At 47.2% G+C, this 18,561-nt stretch overlaps 1 protein-coding gene across 1 annotated transcript in view; it reads right to left on the bottom strand.

Moving 5' to 3' along the window:
* Positions 1–18,561, bottom strand: part of LOC144596760 (protein-tyrosine kinase 2-beta-like) — a 109,955-nt gene that overhangs the window by 62,990 nt on the left and 28,404 nt on the right. The window contains exon 2 of the mRNA XM_078405521.1: positions 3,700–3,918. Within this exon, the coding sequence (XP_078261647.1) occupies positions 3,700–3,888 (189 nt within the window). The 5' untranslated portion in view covers positions 3,889–3,918. The remainder of the gene's footprint in view (positions 1–3,699; positions 3,919–18,561) is intronic.

Genomic DNA, 18,561 nt, shown 5'->3' with positions numbered 1-18,561 from the left:
TTCCAGATGTCAATCCAGGCTCTAAGCTCATCCACCTTTCTTACAATGCTCCTAGCATTAAAATATACACATTTAAGGGACCCATCATTTCTTATTCTCAGTTTATTTCTTTTCCCTTCTTTCTCTCCTACATATTGGGTCTGAGTGTTTCCCTTTTCTGCCTCCTGCCTCACACACTGCCTATTAGCTATCTGTGTTTGAGTCCCTCCCCCCAACCGTACTAGTTTAAAGTCTCCGCAGTTATTTTAGCAAATCTCCCCGCCAGGATATTGGTTCCCCTCGGGTTCAGATGCAACCCGTCCTTTTTGTACAGGTCATACTTCCCCCAGAAGAGGTCCCAATGATCCAGAAACTTGAAACCCTGCTCCCTGCACCAGTTCCTCAGCCACGTATTTATCCTCCACCTCACTCCATTCCTATTCTCACTATCGCGTGGCACAGGCAGTAAGCCTGAGATTATTACTTTGGAAGTCCTTTTTTTTAACTCTCTTCCTAGCCCCCTGAATTCTCCTTTCAGGACCTCTTCCCTTATCCTACCTATATTGTTGGTACCTATATGTACCACGACCTCTGGCTCCTCTCCCTCCCCTTTCAGGATATCCTGGACACGCTCAGACACATCCCGGACACCGGCACCAGGGAGGCAAACCACCATCCGGGTCTCCCGACTGCGTCCACAGAAACGCCTATCTGACCCCCTCACTATAGAGTCCCCTATTACTACTGCTCTCCTCTTCCTTTCCCTACCCTTCTGAGCAACAGGGCCGGACTCCTTGCCAGAGGCCCGGGCACCGTCGTTGCCCCCAGGTAGGCTGTCCCCCCCAACAGTACTTAAACAGGAGTACTTATTTCCAAGGGGTACAGCCACCGGGGTACTCCCTAGTCCCTGCCTCTGTTCCTTGCCCCCCCTAACAGTGACCCACTTGTCTACCTCCCGTGGTCTAGGAGTGACCACCTCCCTGTAACTCCTATCTATAACCTCCTCACTCTCCCTGATCAGACGGAGGTCATCAATCTGCCGCTCCAGGTTCCTAATACGGTCCCTTAGGAGCCCCATCTCGTCACACCTGGCGCAGATGTGGATGTCTGGAAGACTATCAGACTCCCAGATTCCCCACATCTGACACCCAGAACAAAAAACTGCCCTGGCAGTCATACTCTCCAAACAAAGCCCCGCGCTCGGTTACTAAACCTACCGCCCGGCCGCTACTCCAACCGCTCCAACCGCCCACCCAAAAGAACTGAGTGATCTCCTGGGAGAGGCGAAAAACCGGATAAAAAACCCAGGCCAATTTGGGAAAAAATCCCGGAAATTCTTCTCCGACCCCAAGCTAGGCGATCGAAACTAGTCCGGGAGATCACACAGGTCTTACTCCTTACTATCCCCACACAATCCCCACACAATCCCCACACACTACTTCCCAAGCAACACAGCTTGCTGCTGCTGCTGCTGCTACTGGCTGCTGCTGGCTACTGCTGATTGCTGCTGCTACTGCTGATTGCTGCTGCTACTGCTGATTGCTGCTGCTACTGCTGATTGCTGCTGCTACTGCTGATTGCTGCTGCTACTGCTGATTGCTGCTGCTACTGCTGCTACTGCTGATTGCTGCTGCTACTGCTGATTGCTACTGCTACTGCTGATTGCTGCTGCTACTGCTGATTGCTGCTGCTTCTTTGTCAACGATCTTTGGTTAGATCACCAGAAAACTGATTGGTTCTGCAGATACAAGTCACATCTCACTGTCATTTAATTGTTATGTGCTAACAATTAACTCCCACAGCAGGAAGTTCAGGAAGTTCAGGGTCACAACTTCCACACCACCGTTTAATCTACTCTCAGTCTGAAGAAGGGCCTCGACCCGATACGTCACCCATCTCTTCCCTCCAGAGATTCTGCCTCTCCCACTGAGTTACTCCAGCATTTTGTGTCTATCTTTGGTGTAAACCAGCATATGCAGTTCTTTCCTGCACTGTTCAATCAACACTGATGGTTCCCGTTTCAGAGCAACGGTGTTACTGTAGAGTCCTAGTATGTTACATTGACTGCACAGGTGTTTGTACAGATCCCTGACACGCTCTGAGCAGCCATGGGCTACTAAAACCTCAGAAAGCAGAAAATAGCCTTGACTTCTTCATTCACCTTCTCAAGAGGAAATTTACTGTCAGCAACGTGTACCGTCAGCTGCAGTGGGGAGCCACAGATTCCACAGGAAGCGCTGTGCTTCAGTGAAATAGCATAGAACTGAAATATTTGATCTAAACTGAGCTCAGCTCCCTGTTGCATGGGGTAGCACTGGGCCCTTCAACGCTGAGCAAAAATATCAACTTAGAGACTTGGCCTACCACCAAAAGAAAAATTCTCAAATAGGGAAAATTTATAGTCATGGAGTCACTGGACTTTATCTTGCACTAAATAAATGTTATTCACATTATTCCCTTTATCATGTATCTGTGCACTGTGGATGGCTCGACTGTAATCATGTAGTGTCTTTCCACTGACTGGTTAGCACGCAACAAAAGCTTGTCACTGTACTTTGGTACACGTGACAATAACTAAACCTAAACTCAAACAGTACGAATACAGATCCATTCTGAAGAAGGGTCTCGACCCGAAACGTGGAATTCTCTGCCTCAGAAGGCAGTGGAGGCCAGTTCGTTGGATGCTTTCAAGAGAGAGCTGGATAGAGCTCTTAAGGATAGCGGAGTGAGGGGGTATGGGGAGAAGGCAGGAACGGGGTACTGATTGAGAGTGATCAGCCATGATCGCATTGAATGGCGGTGCTGGCTCGAAGGGCTGAATGGCCTACTCCTGCACCTATTGTCTATTGTCTATTGTCACCCATTCCTTCTGTCCAGAGATGCTGCCTGTCTCGCTGAGTTACACCAGCATTTTGTCATCCTTCAGACTAATCCTTTTTTCTGACCAAGGTGCCTAGCTGAGCTAATCCCATTTCCCTGCATTTGGGCCTTGTATCACTAATCCTTTTCTAACCACGTACTTGATCAAATGGATTCAGAAAAGAGTTATGAGGATGTTGCTGGGATTGGGGACTTGGAGTTGGGGGGGGGAGGGGGAGGGGGAGGGGGAGGGGGAGGGGGAGGGGGAGGGGGAGGGGGAGGGGGAGGGGGAGGGGGAGGGGGGAGGAGAGGGTGCTGCACCAATGCAGGAGAGGTTTGGGCCCAACAGGTCCACTTCGTCTAGTGACTTGTTAAACATCACAATTGTAGCTGTCTCTCCCACTTCCTCTGAAAGCTACTTCCATATACCTATTCACACCAAAATGCTGAAGTTCTATAAGGTGCTGGTCAGGCCGCATTTGGAGTTCTGTGAGCAAATTTGGGCCCCATATCTGAGGAAGGATATGCTGGCTCTGGAGAGGGTCCAGAAGAGGTTTACAAGAATTATTCTAGGAATGAGTGGGTCAGCATATGATGTGTGTTTGACAGCACTGGGCGTCTATTCACTGGAGTTTAGAAAGTTGAGGGGGAACCGCATTGAAACTAACAGAATAATGAAAGGCATAGAGAGGATGTGGAAAGGATGTTTCGGTGGGGATGGTCGGTGATGGGGGAAGATTGTCTGTGATCCTTCCCCATCCCACTGAAGAGTTGCACCGGCTGGACTCTGCCCCTGGGGTTGCCTCCTCTCGGTCAGTAAGCCCCTGTAATGCGTCTGGGGAGACGCGCTGCCGACCTTACCCTGATTTCAGTCGTGTGGTCACACTTAACCAGCTTGAAGTTCTTGCCCAAGTTGCTGCTGGTGTTGCTGCAGAAGCAGACCTTGAGGATCTTCGTCGCTGTCCCTTCCAACGTCTTGTCCGAGTGAATGTACAGGGCACGACTGGTCGTGTCCACCCACGTCTCCAGGGGGTTAGGGTTGGCGCTCATTTTAACAGCTGGGAACGCACCATCACTCACCTGCGGAAGGAGAGGTGTTCAGTACATGGCTGCACAGTCTCACTATTCCCTTCACTTCAGACCCACCCCCAGCCTACAGACAGAAGGGACCACGGTCGAGGGACCAAAGCCCGCCCTTGACCTCCGCACCCAGAACATCTTCAGACCAACCACTCGTCTGAAGAAGGGTCTCGACCCGAAACGTCACCTATTCCTTCTCTCCAGAGATGCTGCCTGACCCGCTGAGTTACTCCAACATTTTGTGCCTATCAACGGTTTGTCAAGTTTGCCGATGACACCATTGTGGTTGGCCAAATCATGGGTAATAGTCAGTCAGCATATCGGATTGAGATAAAACACCAGGTTAGGCAATGCAACAACAATAAGCTCTTGCTCAGCATCAACATAAACCAAGGAATTAATTGTGAACTTCAGAAAGGGGAAGTCAGCCCACACACCAGTTTTTAATGGTGGGTCGGCAGTGGAGTGAGTTAGCAGCTTCAAATTCCTGAGCTTAGTTTAGTTTAGTTTAGTTTAGAGATACAGCGCAGAAACAGGCCCTTCGGCGCACTAAGTCCGGGCCGTCCAGCGATCCCCACACACTAGCACTATCCTACGCACTGGGCACAAATAGCAATTTTTACCGAAGCCAAATTAACCTACAAACATGTACGCCTTTGGAGTGTGGAAGGAAACCCAAGTACCCGGAGAAACCCTATGCGGTCATGGGGAGAATGGACAAACTCTGCACCTGTAGTCAGGATCAAACCCAGGTCTCTGGTGCTATAAGGCAGCAACTCTTTCGCTGTGCCACCATGCCATCCCACAATGTTAACATCTCAGTTATCCCAGCAAATGTAATCATGAAGAAGACATGCCAGCACCTCCACTTGCTTACTATTTAAAGAGATTCAACAAGTCACCTTATACTCTAACAAACTTCTATAGTTGCACTGAAAGAAGAATCTTGATTGTTTGTATCAGGGCATGGTACAAGAGGCTGCAGAGAGAGAGATGGACTCAGCCCAGTCCAACATGGGAACAGCCTACTCTACCATCAAAAGCATCTTCAAGAGACTCTCCTCATAAAGGTGGAATCTATCATCAGGGATCCCACTATCTGGGCCATTCCCTCCTCTCACTGCTACAGTTGGGCAGGAGGTACATAAGCCTGAAGTTGCAAACAGCTGGGTTCAGGATCAGCTACTTTCCTTCACCCATCAGGGTCTTGAACCGACCTGCTCAACGTTAATCCCACCTTGGCAACAGAACGCCAAGTTCTGGTTAAAAGACTCCGTATCTATTCTTCTCATGATCTTACACATCTCTATAAGATCACCCCTTATCCACCTGCGTTCTAAGGAATAAAGTCCGAGCCTGCTCAACCTCTCCCTATAGCTCAGGCCCTCAAGGCCTGGCAACATCCTCATCAATCTTCTTTGCACGATTTCCAGTTAAAGTTCATTTTATGATGCAAAGCAACCCAGCCGTAAAATTTCTCTAAAGGCATTCAGACCATTGAATCTGCCCTCCTGGGCTAAACTGTGAAAGGCGTGCATTGAGGACGAGAACAACAGTTATAGAGTCACGCAGCACAAGCCCTTGAGCCCACCATGTCCACAGCGGCCATCAAATACCTATCTATACTAATCCCCTCTCCCAAGAGATTGTCCTTCAGATCCAAGTGTCCATCTAGACTCTTCCTAAATAGCTGTGAGAATGTTTACTTTGAGACTAATGCTAACTTTCTCCTCTTTCAAACAGGATTCACAGTATGCACAAAATTGCATCACCTCCCACCAATTCCAGCTTTCTTCTCCCCTCCCTCCTACAATCAGTCTGAAGAAGGGACTCGACTCAATGCGTCAATTATCCATGTTCTTCAGAGATGCCGCCTGACGATGCTGAGTTACTGCAGCATTTTGTGTCCTATTGTGTCCTTCTGTATATTAACCAGCATCTGCAGTTCCTTGTTTCTAGTATCAAAAGCAATGGTGTCTCCCGGAGTCTGTGGGACTTCATGAATCACGGACACTCCCTCTCTTCCCTCTTCACTTCCCCCTTTTTCTGCAGCTTGTTTTTCTCACTTTCCCTGTTCAATCTTCAACCTGAAACATTAGTTGTGTTTCTCCCTCCACAGATGCTGCCCGACCAACTGCCCGTTTCCAGCATGCATTGGTTCTATTCTCAGTCCACCCCTCGTGCTTCTCCGCCCCTGGAGATTCCCACAGAGGCGTTGTCAGGACGCCATCAGCTTCACTCCTCTACGCAGAGATCAACCGCTCCACAATAGCTTCTGCGCTTCAACACAAAAATAGTCATGGCCACTCACATTCAGAGAAGAGGGAGAGCAACAAGGACCATTCGATGTCTTCCAACTAGCAGCAATGCACATCGGCCAGGATACTGTGGTCTACACAATATAGACAAGTTCAAAAACTGGCCTGGGTGTTGAAAGCCATCTAACCTCAAGTGTGTAGGAAGGAATTGCAGATGCTGGTGTAAACCGAAGATAGACACCAAACGCATTAGTAACTCAGCACGTCAGACAGCATCTCTGGAGAATATGAATAGGCGACATTTTGGGTCGAGACCCTTCTTCGGATTGAGAGTCAAGGGGAAAGGGAAACAAGAGATATAGACAGTGATATAGAGAGATTTAGAACAAATGAATGAAAGATATGCAAAAAATTAACAACGATAAAGTAAACAGGCCATTGTTAGCTGTGGGCTAGGTGAAAATGAGTTTCAATGAGACTCAACAAAATGACTTTGAAGCTAGCACTTGAGTTGGGTGGGGGAGGGGACATGTTAGTTCTGCTTACTTGTGGTCCAGAATCAATTTTAAATATATTTATTTTTCACAGTCGTAGAGCCAGAAAACCATTCGGCCCACAATTCTATGCTGAGCAGTGGGCACCCATCCATACTGATCCCAGTTCCCAGCACCTGGCTCCTACTCTTCTAAGCCGAGGTGATGCAAGTACTTGTGCAGACACCGTAAATGCTGTCAGTGTTCCCCCACAAGCTTCTACTACCCTCTCGGGCAGAGTGTTCCAGGTACACTCAAAACGTCACATTCTTTTGCTCCAGAGATGGTGCCTTGACCTACTGAGTTATTCCAACACTTTGCACCTATCTTTGGTATAAACCAGCATCTGCAGTTCCTTCCTATCACTTACTTACCATACTTGTCATAGAGTCATGCGTTGTGGAACAGGCCCTTCAACACAACCTTCCATGCCGACCAACGCACCCCATCTACACTAGTCCCACCTGCCTGCACTTTGCCTGCACTTTGCCCATATAACCTTCTAAACCTAACCTATCGGGACTGATGGGTTCGCAGGAGAGTACAACGTGGGGCATATTGAGAGCTGTGCGGGGTTTCAAAAGGCATTTGGCAGTGCCACAGAGGAGCCTGATGCATTAAATGATAACCCATTGCACTCAGAATTAAAGGATGTTCTTTTAGGAAGGAGATGAGGAGAAATTTCTTTAGTCAGGGGGTGGTGAATCTGCGGGATTCTTTGCCACTGAAGGCTATGGAGGCCAAGTGAGTGGATATTTTTAAGGCTGAGATAGATAGATTCTGGATTAGTACGGTTGTCAGAGGTTATGGGGAGAAGGCAGGAGAATGGGGTTAGAAGGGAGAGATGGATCAGATTGAACGACGGAGTAGACTTGATGGCCTAATTCTACTCCTATTCCTTATGACCTTATCATCTGAGGAAATGTGTGTGAATGGATTTTAAACGAGCTGTGAGAAAGAAAAAAGAGAATTGGAATAAAATGCATCCTTGCAAGACTGGCTGGAGGTAACTAATAAGAGCACTGCAGGGATCAGTTCTTGGCCAACAGTTGTTCACAATTCACATTAATGATCTGGGGGGAGGAACACTATGTGAAGTATCTTAGATCGGATAGACGCACAGAATCTCGGTCACTATAGGGGAATCGAGAACCAGAGGACATTGGTTTAAGGTGAAGAGGGCAGAAAAGATTTAATTGGAACATGAGGAGTAACCTTTTGACACAAAGGGTGGTGGGTGTATGGAACGAACTGCCAGAGGAGGTAGTTGAAGCAGGTACAATCGCAACGTTCAAGAAACATTTAGATAGATACATGGATACGACAGATTTAGAGGGAAATAGGCCAAACGCAGGGAAGTGGGACTAGTGCAGACAGGACATGTTGGTCGGTGTGGGCAAGTTGGGCAGAAGGGCTTGTTTCTACGCTGTATGACACAATGACTCTATAATTTGCCGATGATTCAAAACTAGATGAAAAGACCTATTGCGATAAATATAGATTAAGAGAATGGATAAAAGACTAGCAAATGGAATTGCATGTGGGCATTTTTAAGGTAATATATTTTACTAAATGGTATTAAAACGTAAATTATTACATAGAGCATAGAAAGATACAGCACAGGAACAGACCTTCCAGTCCACAATGTCCTGGCCAAGTATGCTGTCATGTTAAACTAATCATCTCTACCTGCACGTGATCCATATCCCTCCATTCTCTGCGTATCCAATTTCCTGTCTAAAAGCCATTTCAATGCCACTATCATATCTGCTCTCACATCCACTCCGTTCCAGGCACCCACCAGTCTCTGGGTAAAAAAACTTGCCACACTAACTCTTTTAAATATAACCCATCTCATCTTAAAGCTATGGAGTGATACAGTGTGGAAACAGGGCCTTCGGCCCAACTTGCCCACACCAGCCAACATGTCTGAGCTACACTAGTCCCACCTGACTGCGTTTGGTCAATATCCCTCCAAACCTGTCCTATCCATGTACCTGTCCAACTGTTTCTTAAACATTCGGATAGTCCCAGCCTCAACTCCCCCCTCTGGCACCTTGTTCCTTACACCCACCATCCTTTGCATGAAAATGTTGCCCCTCAGATTTCTATTAAATCTTTTCCCCTTCACCTAAACCTATGTCCTCTGGTCCTCGATTCACCTTCTCTGGGCAAGAGACTCTGTGCACCTACCCGATATATTCCTCTCATGATTTTATATACCTCTATAAGATCACCCCTCATCCTCCTGCTCTCCAGGGAATAGAGTTCCAGCCTTCTCAACCTCTCCTTATAGCTCAGACCCTCTAGTCCTGGCAACATGCTCGCAAATCTTCTCTGTCCCCTTTCCAGCTTGACAACATCTTTCCTATAACATGGTGCCCAGAACTGAACACAACTGGACAGAACAGAACTGGACACATTATGTTCTCTCGTCTTTGACATTTCCACCTTTGAAAATAGGTTATTTGACTATCAATGCCTCTCATAATTTGATGTGCTTCTATCAGCTCTCCCCTCAACTTCCGAATCTCCAGAGAAAGAAATCCACGTTAGTCCAACCTCTTCTTACAGCTAATACCTGCTAATCCAGATGGTAGCTGGTAAACCTTTTCTGCACCCTTTCCAAAACATACACATCCTTCCTGTAATGGGGAGACCAGACAGCACACATTCAGTTCTTAAGGTTTAGTAGTTCCTTAAGACTCGCCACAATCCAGTGCCACCTTAAGAGCATTTTAATGTTGAGCAATTGCAAATGAATGAAGTTGAGAGGGATGGCGGTGTTATAATGCACGAATCACTAAAAGTTAACTGGCAGATCTCACAAGTAGTGAAGAAGACAAATTGCATGAATACCTTCATTGCATTAAAGATTGGAGTTTAAAAGTATGGAAGTTTGTTGCAATTGTACAGAGTATTGGCGAGGCCACACCTGGAATACTGAGCACAATTTTGGTCCCAGTACATTGGCGCAGCGGTAGAGTTGCTGCCTTACAACACGTTGGCGCAGCGGTAGAGTTGCTGCGTTACAATGCCACAGACCCGAGTTCGATCCAGACTACAGGTGCTTGGCTGTACAGAGTTTGTACGTTCTGCCCATGACCTGAGTGGGCTTTGTCCGGGAACGCCGGTTTCCTCCCACATTCCAAAGACATACAAGTTTGTAGGTTAATTGGCTTGATATAATTGTAAATTGTCCCTAGTGACTTTAGGATAGTGTAAGTATGCGGGGATCGCTGGTCTGCACGGACTCATAAGATCATAGGTCATAAGGTCATAAGTGATGGGAGTAGAATTAGGCCATTCAGCCTATCAACTCTACTCCGCCATTAATCATGGCTGATTTATCTCTCCCTCCTAACGGCATTCTCCTGCCTTCTCCCCATAACCTCTGACACCTGTACTTAATCAAGAATCTATCTGTCTCTGCCTTAAAAATATGCATTGACTTGGTCTCCACAGCCTTCTGTGGCAAAGAATTCCACAGATTCACCACCCTCTGACTAAAGAAATTTCTCCTCATCTCCTTCCCAAAAGAACGTCCTTTAATTCTAAGGCTACGTCCTCTAGTCCTAGACTCTCCCACTAGTGGAAGCATCGTCTTCACATCCACTCTGTCCAAGCCTTTCATTATTCTGCATGTTTCAATGAGGTCCCCCCTCATTCTCCTAAACTCCAGCGAGTACAGACCCAGTGACTCGGTGGGCCGAAGGGCCTGTTTCCATGCTGTATATACCAAATGAATAAAAAAGCTACTGTAACATTGGAGGCAGTCAAGAGGTGATTCATAGGCTGACCCCTGGTGTGAGAGAGATAATACAATGGCCCCTTGGAGTTAAAAAAAATGAAGGGTGACCTTATTCAAATATATAAGATTGTAAAGGGCCTTGAGAGGGTAGATGTTTGGATTTTTCTGCACGAGGTGGGGGTTTGAAGGTGTACACCAACAGGCTCAGGGACAGTTATTTTCCCACAACTATCATGTTCTTGAACGTACCTAATCCTACCTCAACACTACTGGCAGCTTGTTCTATACACCTACCACCCCTTGTGCAATTGGCATCTCTTTCTCAGTGGATGGAGAGCCTTACTGCTGAGTTCTATGCTCTAAGGATGTATTCCTGAGGTGTGCTAAGGATGTATTCCTGATCTCCCAATCTTTGCAGCCCTTGAACATTTTTTCTTTCCACTTTCTCTGTAGTTGTAACACCATGTTCTGCAGTCTGTTTATTTTCTCCTTTGCACGACCTGATGTCTGTTATGATCTGTCCAGATAACATGCAAAATGTTTTTCAGTGTATCGCAATACATAAGTGAATAATAAACCTATATCAATACCAGATCTCCAAAATATATTAAACAAAGGCACTCACTTCCCACACGCACTCAGTGAGGTCTTGTGCAGAGACCTTCACCTGTACCTGGTACAGACAGGTAAAGGACGGGCTCCCAGGTGTGTCACTGTGAGTATAATTGTCACTGACTTCCTGTCCCTCACACACCTGGCTTTTCCTCACCTTTTATAGTGATAGAGCTATGCAGCACGGAAAAAGGCCCTTCAGCCCAACCTATCCGTGTTGACCACGGTTAATAAACAAGCTAGTCCCATTGCCTGTGTTTCGATTTTTCTTTAGAGTTTAGAAATCAGGAAAAAGGCCTTTCAGCCCACCGAGTCCGCACTGACCAGCGATCCCCGCATATTAACACTATCCAACACACACTATGCACAATTTACATTTATACCAAGCCAATTAGCCTACAAACCTGTACATCTTTGGAGTGTGGGAGGAAACCGAACGCAGGTCACGGGGAGAACGTACAAACTCCTTAGACAAGCAGACGTAGCGAAGATAGAATACGGGTCTCTGGCACGGTAAGACAGCAACTCTACCACTGCGCCACCGCGCCGCCCCATATCCCTCTCAAGTTTTCCTATCCATGTACCTGTCCAAATATCTTTTAAATGCCTCTGCCACTTCCTCTGGCAGCTTATTCCGTATACCCACCGCCCGCTGTGTGAAAAAACCTGCTCCTCAGGTCTCCATTAAATTGTTCCCTCCTTAGTTTTAATCTACGTCCTGCAGTTTTCACTGAGGTTTCTTTTAAATCTTTTCGTTCTCATCTTAAACCTACGCCCTCCACCTTTAGACTGTCCTATCCTGGGACAAAAGAAAATGACCATCGCCCTGATCTGTGCCCCCTGTTTTCATAAACCCCTATACGGTCACTCCACAGTCAAGATATTGGCCACTATGAACTTCAATTAAACTCACTGAAGAAGTCTGAAGAAGGGTTCCGACCCGAAACATTATCCTTCCTCTTTCTCCAGAGATGCTGCCAGACATAGAAACATAGAAACATAGAAAATAGGTGCAGGAGTAGGCCATTCGGCCCTTCGAGCCTGCACCGCCATTCAATATGATCATGGCTGATCATCCAGCTCAGTAGCCTGTACCTGCCTTCTCTCCATACCCCCTGATCCCTTTAGCAAAAAGGGCCACATCTAACTCCCTCTTAAACATAGCCAATATAGACTCTGTGTCTATCTTCCAACGAAACTCTGAACTACAAACCCCTTGATTGCACTAAAGTCTTGGGGCTTTGTTTTTGTCTTTGCAATATTGTTTTGTTGTTTTTATAAATTGAACTCCTTTTTGTTGTTTATTAATGGTGTCATTACTAATGGTGTCAATTGAGTACTATGTTTATATATCTGTTGCGCTTCCGAGTAAGAATCTAATTTTTCCGTTCATAAGTTATCGGAGCAGAATTCGGCCATCCGGCCCAACAAGTCTAGTTTGCCATTCAATCATGGTTTCATGAGCATCGAAGTTGGGAGGTCATGTTGCAGTTATACAAGACATTGCTGAGGCCAGTATTGTGTTCAGTTCTGGGCACCATGCTACAGGAGAAATGATGACAGGCTAGAAAGGGTACAGAGAAAATTTACGGGACTCGATAGTCTAAGTTATAGGGGGAGATTGAGCTGACGAGGACTCTATTCCATGGAGCGCAGGAGCATGAGATCTTATAGAGGTGCATATAACCATGAAAGGAATAGATTAGTACAGGTGTCAGAGGTTATGGGGAGAAGGCAGGAGAATGGGGTTAGGTGGGAGAGATAGATCTGCCATGATTGAATGGTGGAGTAGACGATGAGCCAAACAGCCTAATTCTACTCCTATTCCTTATCACCTTATGAGATTATGATCGGGGAGATGCACAGAACCTCTAGCCCAGAATAGTGGAACCAAAAACCAGAGGACAGAAGTTTAAGGTAAAGGGGGAAAGATATAATAGGAATCTGAGGGGTAACTTTTTCACACAAAGGGTGGTAGGTGTGTGGAACAAACTGCCAGAGGAGATAGTTGAGGCGGGGAATATTGCAATGTTTAAGAATCAATTAGACAGGTACATGGATAGGACAGGTTTGGAGGGATATGGCCAAATGCAGGCAGGTGGGACTAGTGCAGATGGGCCAAGTTGCTCAGTGTGGGCGAGTTGGGCTGAAGGGCCTGTTTCCACACTGTATGACTCCATGACTATCTATTCTCGGGACATATGGCAATCACATATTCTTGATTCTTGACTCGAGTCTTGTGTAGGGAGGCCATCTCTCAATCAGCACACTGCCTGGACGGGTTGGCCAACACAGGCAGGTCTGAACCGCTGTGACCCTGGTTTCCATGCAGGGAGATGGGGAGATGTGTCCAAGCCTGCTGCACATTCCAGCGCACGGGGATGTATGGGAGCCTGCGTGGAAGCAAGCAGCCCAGCCTCACATTCCTGAAGAGGCTGTGAGCCCGGCCCTGCCTTCCTTGCAGAGACACCGCTGATAAAGCCCTGGGCGTACTAGAGATAAGGGAACCTGACTGAGAAGACGTGCACATTCGACTTTCCAGTCCCCGTGCTCCCAGCCGGCCGACCTAGAGTTAAACCAGTCACCACAGCCGCAGGGTACAGCTCCAGAGAGTGCTTCTGCTGAACCAAAACAAGTCAAGCATTGCAAAGCCGGAGCACATAGCAAACATAGTGAGAGGTGATTAAAGGTGTTTGGCAACAGCAGCGGGAATAACAGAGACAAACACAACACTGAAACGGCCAGGAATGTGCTCACTGCAAGGACAAGGTCGCTCCTGGCTCTCCCAAGGGAACGGGTTAAATCCTCAGGGCAAGTGCCGGAGAAGGACACTGGCCGGATCGCTGGCACTCAGTGGGACAAATCGCCTCCCTGCAGTGCTGTGCCAACCCCCTCTTGCCCCACAGCTGCACGCCTACCCCTCTCACCCCACCTAGTATAGCTCACACCCCAGCCCCACCCACCGTCACCTGCTCTCCCCGCAAGAGAAACAGGCAGAACATAGAACAGCACAGGAACAGGCCCTTCAGCCCACACTGTGCAGAACATGATACTAAGTTAAACTAATCTCATCTGCCTGCACGTTATCTACATCCTTCCATTCCCTGCATATCCATGTGCCCATCCAAAAGCCTCTTAAATTAGATTTATGGTGAGTCACCTTAATAGTCATATAGTTATAGAGTCATACAGCATGGCAACAGGCTCTTCGGCCCAACTTGCCCACACAGATCAACATGTCCCACCTACACTAGTGCCTGTGTTTGGCCCATATCCCTCAAAACCTGTCCTATCCATGTACATATCGAATTCTTTCTTAAATGTTGCGATAGTCCGTGCCTCAACTACTCAACTCCGGCAGCTTGTTCCATGTACCCAATACCCTTTATGTGAAAAAGGTACCTCCCGCGTTCCAATTAAATATTTCCCCCTCACCTTAAACCTATGTGCTCTGGTTCTTGATTCCCCCGCTCACTGCTGAGAGGGAAGTCTCCAGGAGAGCAGAGGAAGCAGATGGCGACGGCCATTTGCCCCTTGGTGTTTGCCCTACCATTGTATAAGATCGGGGCTAATTTACTACCCACACATTGTACAAGATCGGGGCTTATTTACTACTCGCACCATTTTCCCACCCCACTAGGGGTGCCAACTATCTCACTAATATCACTTGCTCTTCCATCCTGGATTCTATCGCTCCCCTTAAAATGAAAAAGCCTAAGCCCAAAGGTCGGCCGTGGCTCAATGACTCCACCAAAGCCCTAAGAAGGGAGTGCAGAAAATCAGAAAGGAGGTGGAAATGTGACAAGCTTCAAATTTCCTTCGAAATTCTGAGAAACAATCTTCTCAAATACCAGGAAGCAGTAAAGTCTGCTAGAGCACAATACTTCTCCGACCTTATTTCCAAAAACTCTCATAACTCCAAGGTCCTATTTAGAACAATTACCTCTGTCATATGTCCCGCCCCCAGTACCAGCTTAGTTGGGTCCCCTGCTAAGTGTGAAGAATTCGCTAAATTTTTCACCAACAAAGTTGAGAACATTAGAATGAACATTTCCCCTCCCAACCGTGACCTAGCTGTCTCACTAGTCTGTTCATCTAAATTGGACTGCTTCCAACCCGTCACTCTATCCTCCCTTGCAAAGCTTGTCTCCGCTATGAAACCTGCAACCTGCCCCCTTGATCCTGCCCCCACTGCCCTTCTGAAGGATGTCATTGCAATAGCCGGTCCCAGCATCCTCTCTATTATCAACAGTTCTCTGGCCACTGGCACTGTTCCAACCAGTTTCAAGCACGCGGTGGTCCAGCCCCTACTGAAAAAACCTAACCGAGACCCCACCTTGCCTAGCAACTACAGACCCATTTCCAAACTGCCATTCCTGTCAAAAGTCCTTGAAAAGGCAATTCTAAACCAATTAGTGCCCTACCTGCACCAAAACACCATCCTGGAAAGTTTCCAGTCAGGTTTCAGAGCCCACCACAGCACAGAGTCTGCCTTGTTGAAGGTACACAACGACCTGCTTCTCGCCATCGACACCGGCGACTGTGCAATCCTGCTCCTTCTCGACCTCAGCGCAGCGTTCGATACAGTGGACCATACCATCCTTATTGACCGTCTCCGGTACGCGGTTGGCATTGATGGCACTGCCCTGAGCTGGTTCGCTTCGTACCTCAAAGATAGGAGTTTCGCCATCAACATAGGCAGTTATTCCTCTGCTCCAGCTAGCCTCTCCTGCGGAGTTCCACAAGGCTCCATCCTAGGCCCCATTCTCTTCTCTCTATACATGCTCCCCCTTGGCCAAATCATTCAAAGGCACGGCATTTCTTTCCACTGCTATGCCGATGACACTCAGCTTTACCTCCCCCTGAAACCCAACAACCAGTCAAATTTAAACAGCCTCTTACACTGCCTTGAGGACATAAAATGTTGGATGGCACAGAACTTCCTCCAATTAAATGAGAGCAAGTCTGAGGTCATCCTATTCGGCCCCCCCCGACTCCATCAAATTGATAACAGGCAGTCTTGGAAGTCTATCCTGCCTAGTCAAACCGCATGTCAAAAACCTCGGCATGATATTTGACTCTGCATTAAAATTTGATAAGCAAGTCAACGCTGTGGTAAAAGCCAGCTTCTTCCAACTTCGAACCAGAGCTAAAATCAAACCTTTCCTCCAATTCGACGACACAGAAAAAATAATTCACGCTTTCATTTCCTCCCGCCTAGGCTACTGCAACTCCCTATACACTGGGATCAGCCAATCTTCCCTGTCCCGCCTGCAACTGGTCCAAAACGCCACAGCGAGACTCCTGACGGGTACCCGTAAAAGGGACCACATCATCCCGATTCTGGCCTCTCTCCACTGGCTCCCTGTACGGTACAGAATCAACTTCAAGCTCCTCCTATTCACGTATAAAGCCCTAAATGGACACTCCCCCCCCCTGCATCAAAAATCTTCTAACCCCCCTCTCTAACTCCAGGTCCCTCAGGTCGGCCGACTTGGGGCTACTCACTATCCCGCGGTCTACGCTTAAGCTCAGGGGTGACCGTGCTTTTGCGGTTGCAGCTCCTAGACTGTGGAACAGCATCCCTCTCCCCATCAGAACTGCCCCCTCCATCGACTCCTTTAAGTCCAGGCTCAAAACCTATTTCTACTCCCTAGCGTCTGAGGCTCATTGAGGAGGCGCTGTGAACTGTTTGCGTGCTACTGTATGTTTCTTTTTTTTTTCCATTGGAACCTAATCAGATGTACAGCACTTTGGTCAACGTGGGTTGTTTTTAAATGTGCTATACAAATAAAATTGACTTGACTTGACTCCCAAATATGGGACAAGGTGACGTCATCGCCCCGTGCCCCACGTGACCTCACCCAGCCAGTAGCCACATGCTCCCGCTCCACCAATGGCAGCCGACCAGACCTCTAGACCTAGACTGTCCGGAGCTAAAATGTTGGAAACCTAGAATGTCGGGACCAAAACTGTCGAGACCTACAACATCGGGGCCTAGAGTGTTGGGGCCTACAGCAACCCCCGGGCCTAATCCGGGCAAGAGCGGTCCCGTACGGGACAAAACAGTTTAGCCCAAAATATGGGATGTCCCGGCTAATACGGGACAGTTGGCAACCCTACACACCACCCACATATACTCCCTACCATTCTATAAGGCCGGGGTCAATTTACTACCTGCACCACCCTCATATACCCCCTTCGATTCGATAAGATCGGGGCTAATTTACTACTTCAGCAACACTTTCCTGCACCACCCACATATACTCCCTACCATTCTATAAGGTCAGGGCTAATTTACCACAGCGCCATTTTCCCACACCACTCGTATATAACCATTACCATTCTATAAGGCCAGATCTAATTTACTTCCACAATTCCATTTTCCTTCATACTGTATACTGCCTACCATTCTTTTAGGTGTCGGCCATTTTGCCCTAGTATTTACCCTACCATTCTATAAGGTTGAGACTAATTTACTACCTCAGCACCACTTTTCTGCACCACCCACATACACCATCTACCATTCTATAAGTTCAGGGCTAATTTACCACCTCAGCTGTACTTTCCCACACCACCCACATATACCCCCCATTTCCTGTTCATCTCTGCCTTGAATTTACTATGACTGAACCACCACTCTTCTCAGCTGAATTATAGATGATGTCCTGATGAGATTAGGGTCTCATGAGGTAGATGAGACTTCAAGACCCAAGAGTTAGCATCTCTCTAAAGAGAGTTATAGCTCTTGGGGCTAACGGAATCAAGGGATGTGGGGAAAAAGCAGGAACAGGATACTGATTCTGGATGGTCAGCCATGATCATATTGAAGGGCCGAATGGCCTACTCCTGCACCTACTTTCTATGTTTCCATGTTTATGTTTATCCCTCTGCCACTGGATCCTCTACTTCCATAGACAACAATCAGTGAAGATAGTCATCAAAACATGCTCCACGATAATTCTCGACACTGTTGTTCCGCAAGAATGCCACTTTTTATACTCCTGATACACTTCTGGCTGTGGGGCCAAGTTCTGCTCTACTCCATTTACAAGTTTGCATGTGACACCACTCGTGGGCAGGATCTGAAACAAAGATGAGACAGAGTACGGGAAAGAGATAGAGAGCATCGTAACAAGACAATAACCTCCCACTCAATGTCAGTAAGATGAAGGAACTAATCATTAACTTCTAGAAATGAGACCGTGTACATGCCACAGTCAGTGCTAAATTGGAGATGATTGAGGGCTTCAAGTTCCTAAGCATAGATTTCCCCACCAATTTGTCCAGGTTCAACCATACTGAAGCTATGACCAAGAAAACACACCAACGCCTTTACTTCTTCAGAAGATAGGGTTCAATATGTCTCGAAAGACTCTTACCAACTTCGACAAGTGCATTGTAGAAAGCATACATCACAACTTACTTTAATACATCTTAATTTAATTTGGCAATAGCTCACCCTAAGACTACAAGAAATTGCAGAGAG

The sequence above is a fragment of the Rhinoraja longicauda genome, chromosome 9 (genome assembly GCF_053455715.1).
Source record: "Rhinoraja longicauda isolate Sanriku21f chromosome 9, sRhiLon1.1, whole genome shotgun sequence".
In the NCBI taxonomy this organism is placed as follows: Eukaryota; Metazoa; Chordata; class Chondrichthyes; order Rajiformes; family Arhynchobatidae; genus Rhinoraja; species Rhinoraja longicauda.
This window is presented reverse-complemented; position numbering and strand designations above follow the sequence as displayed.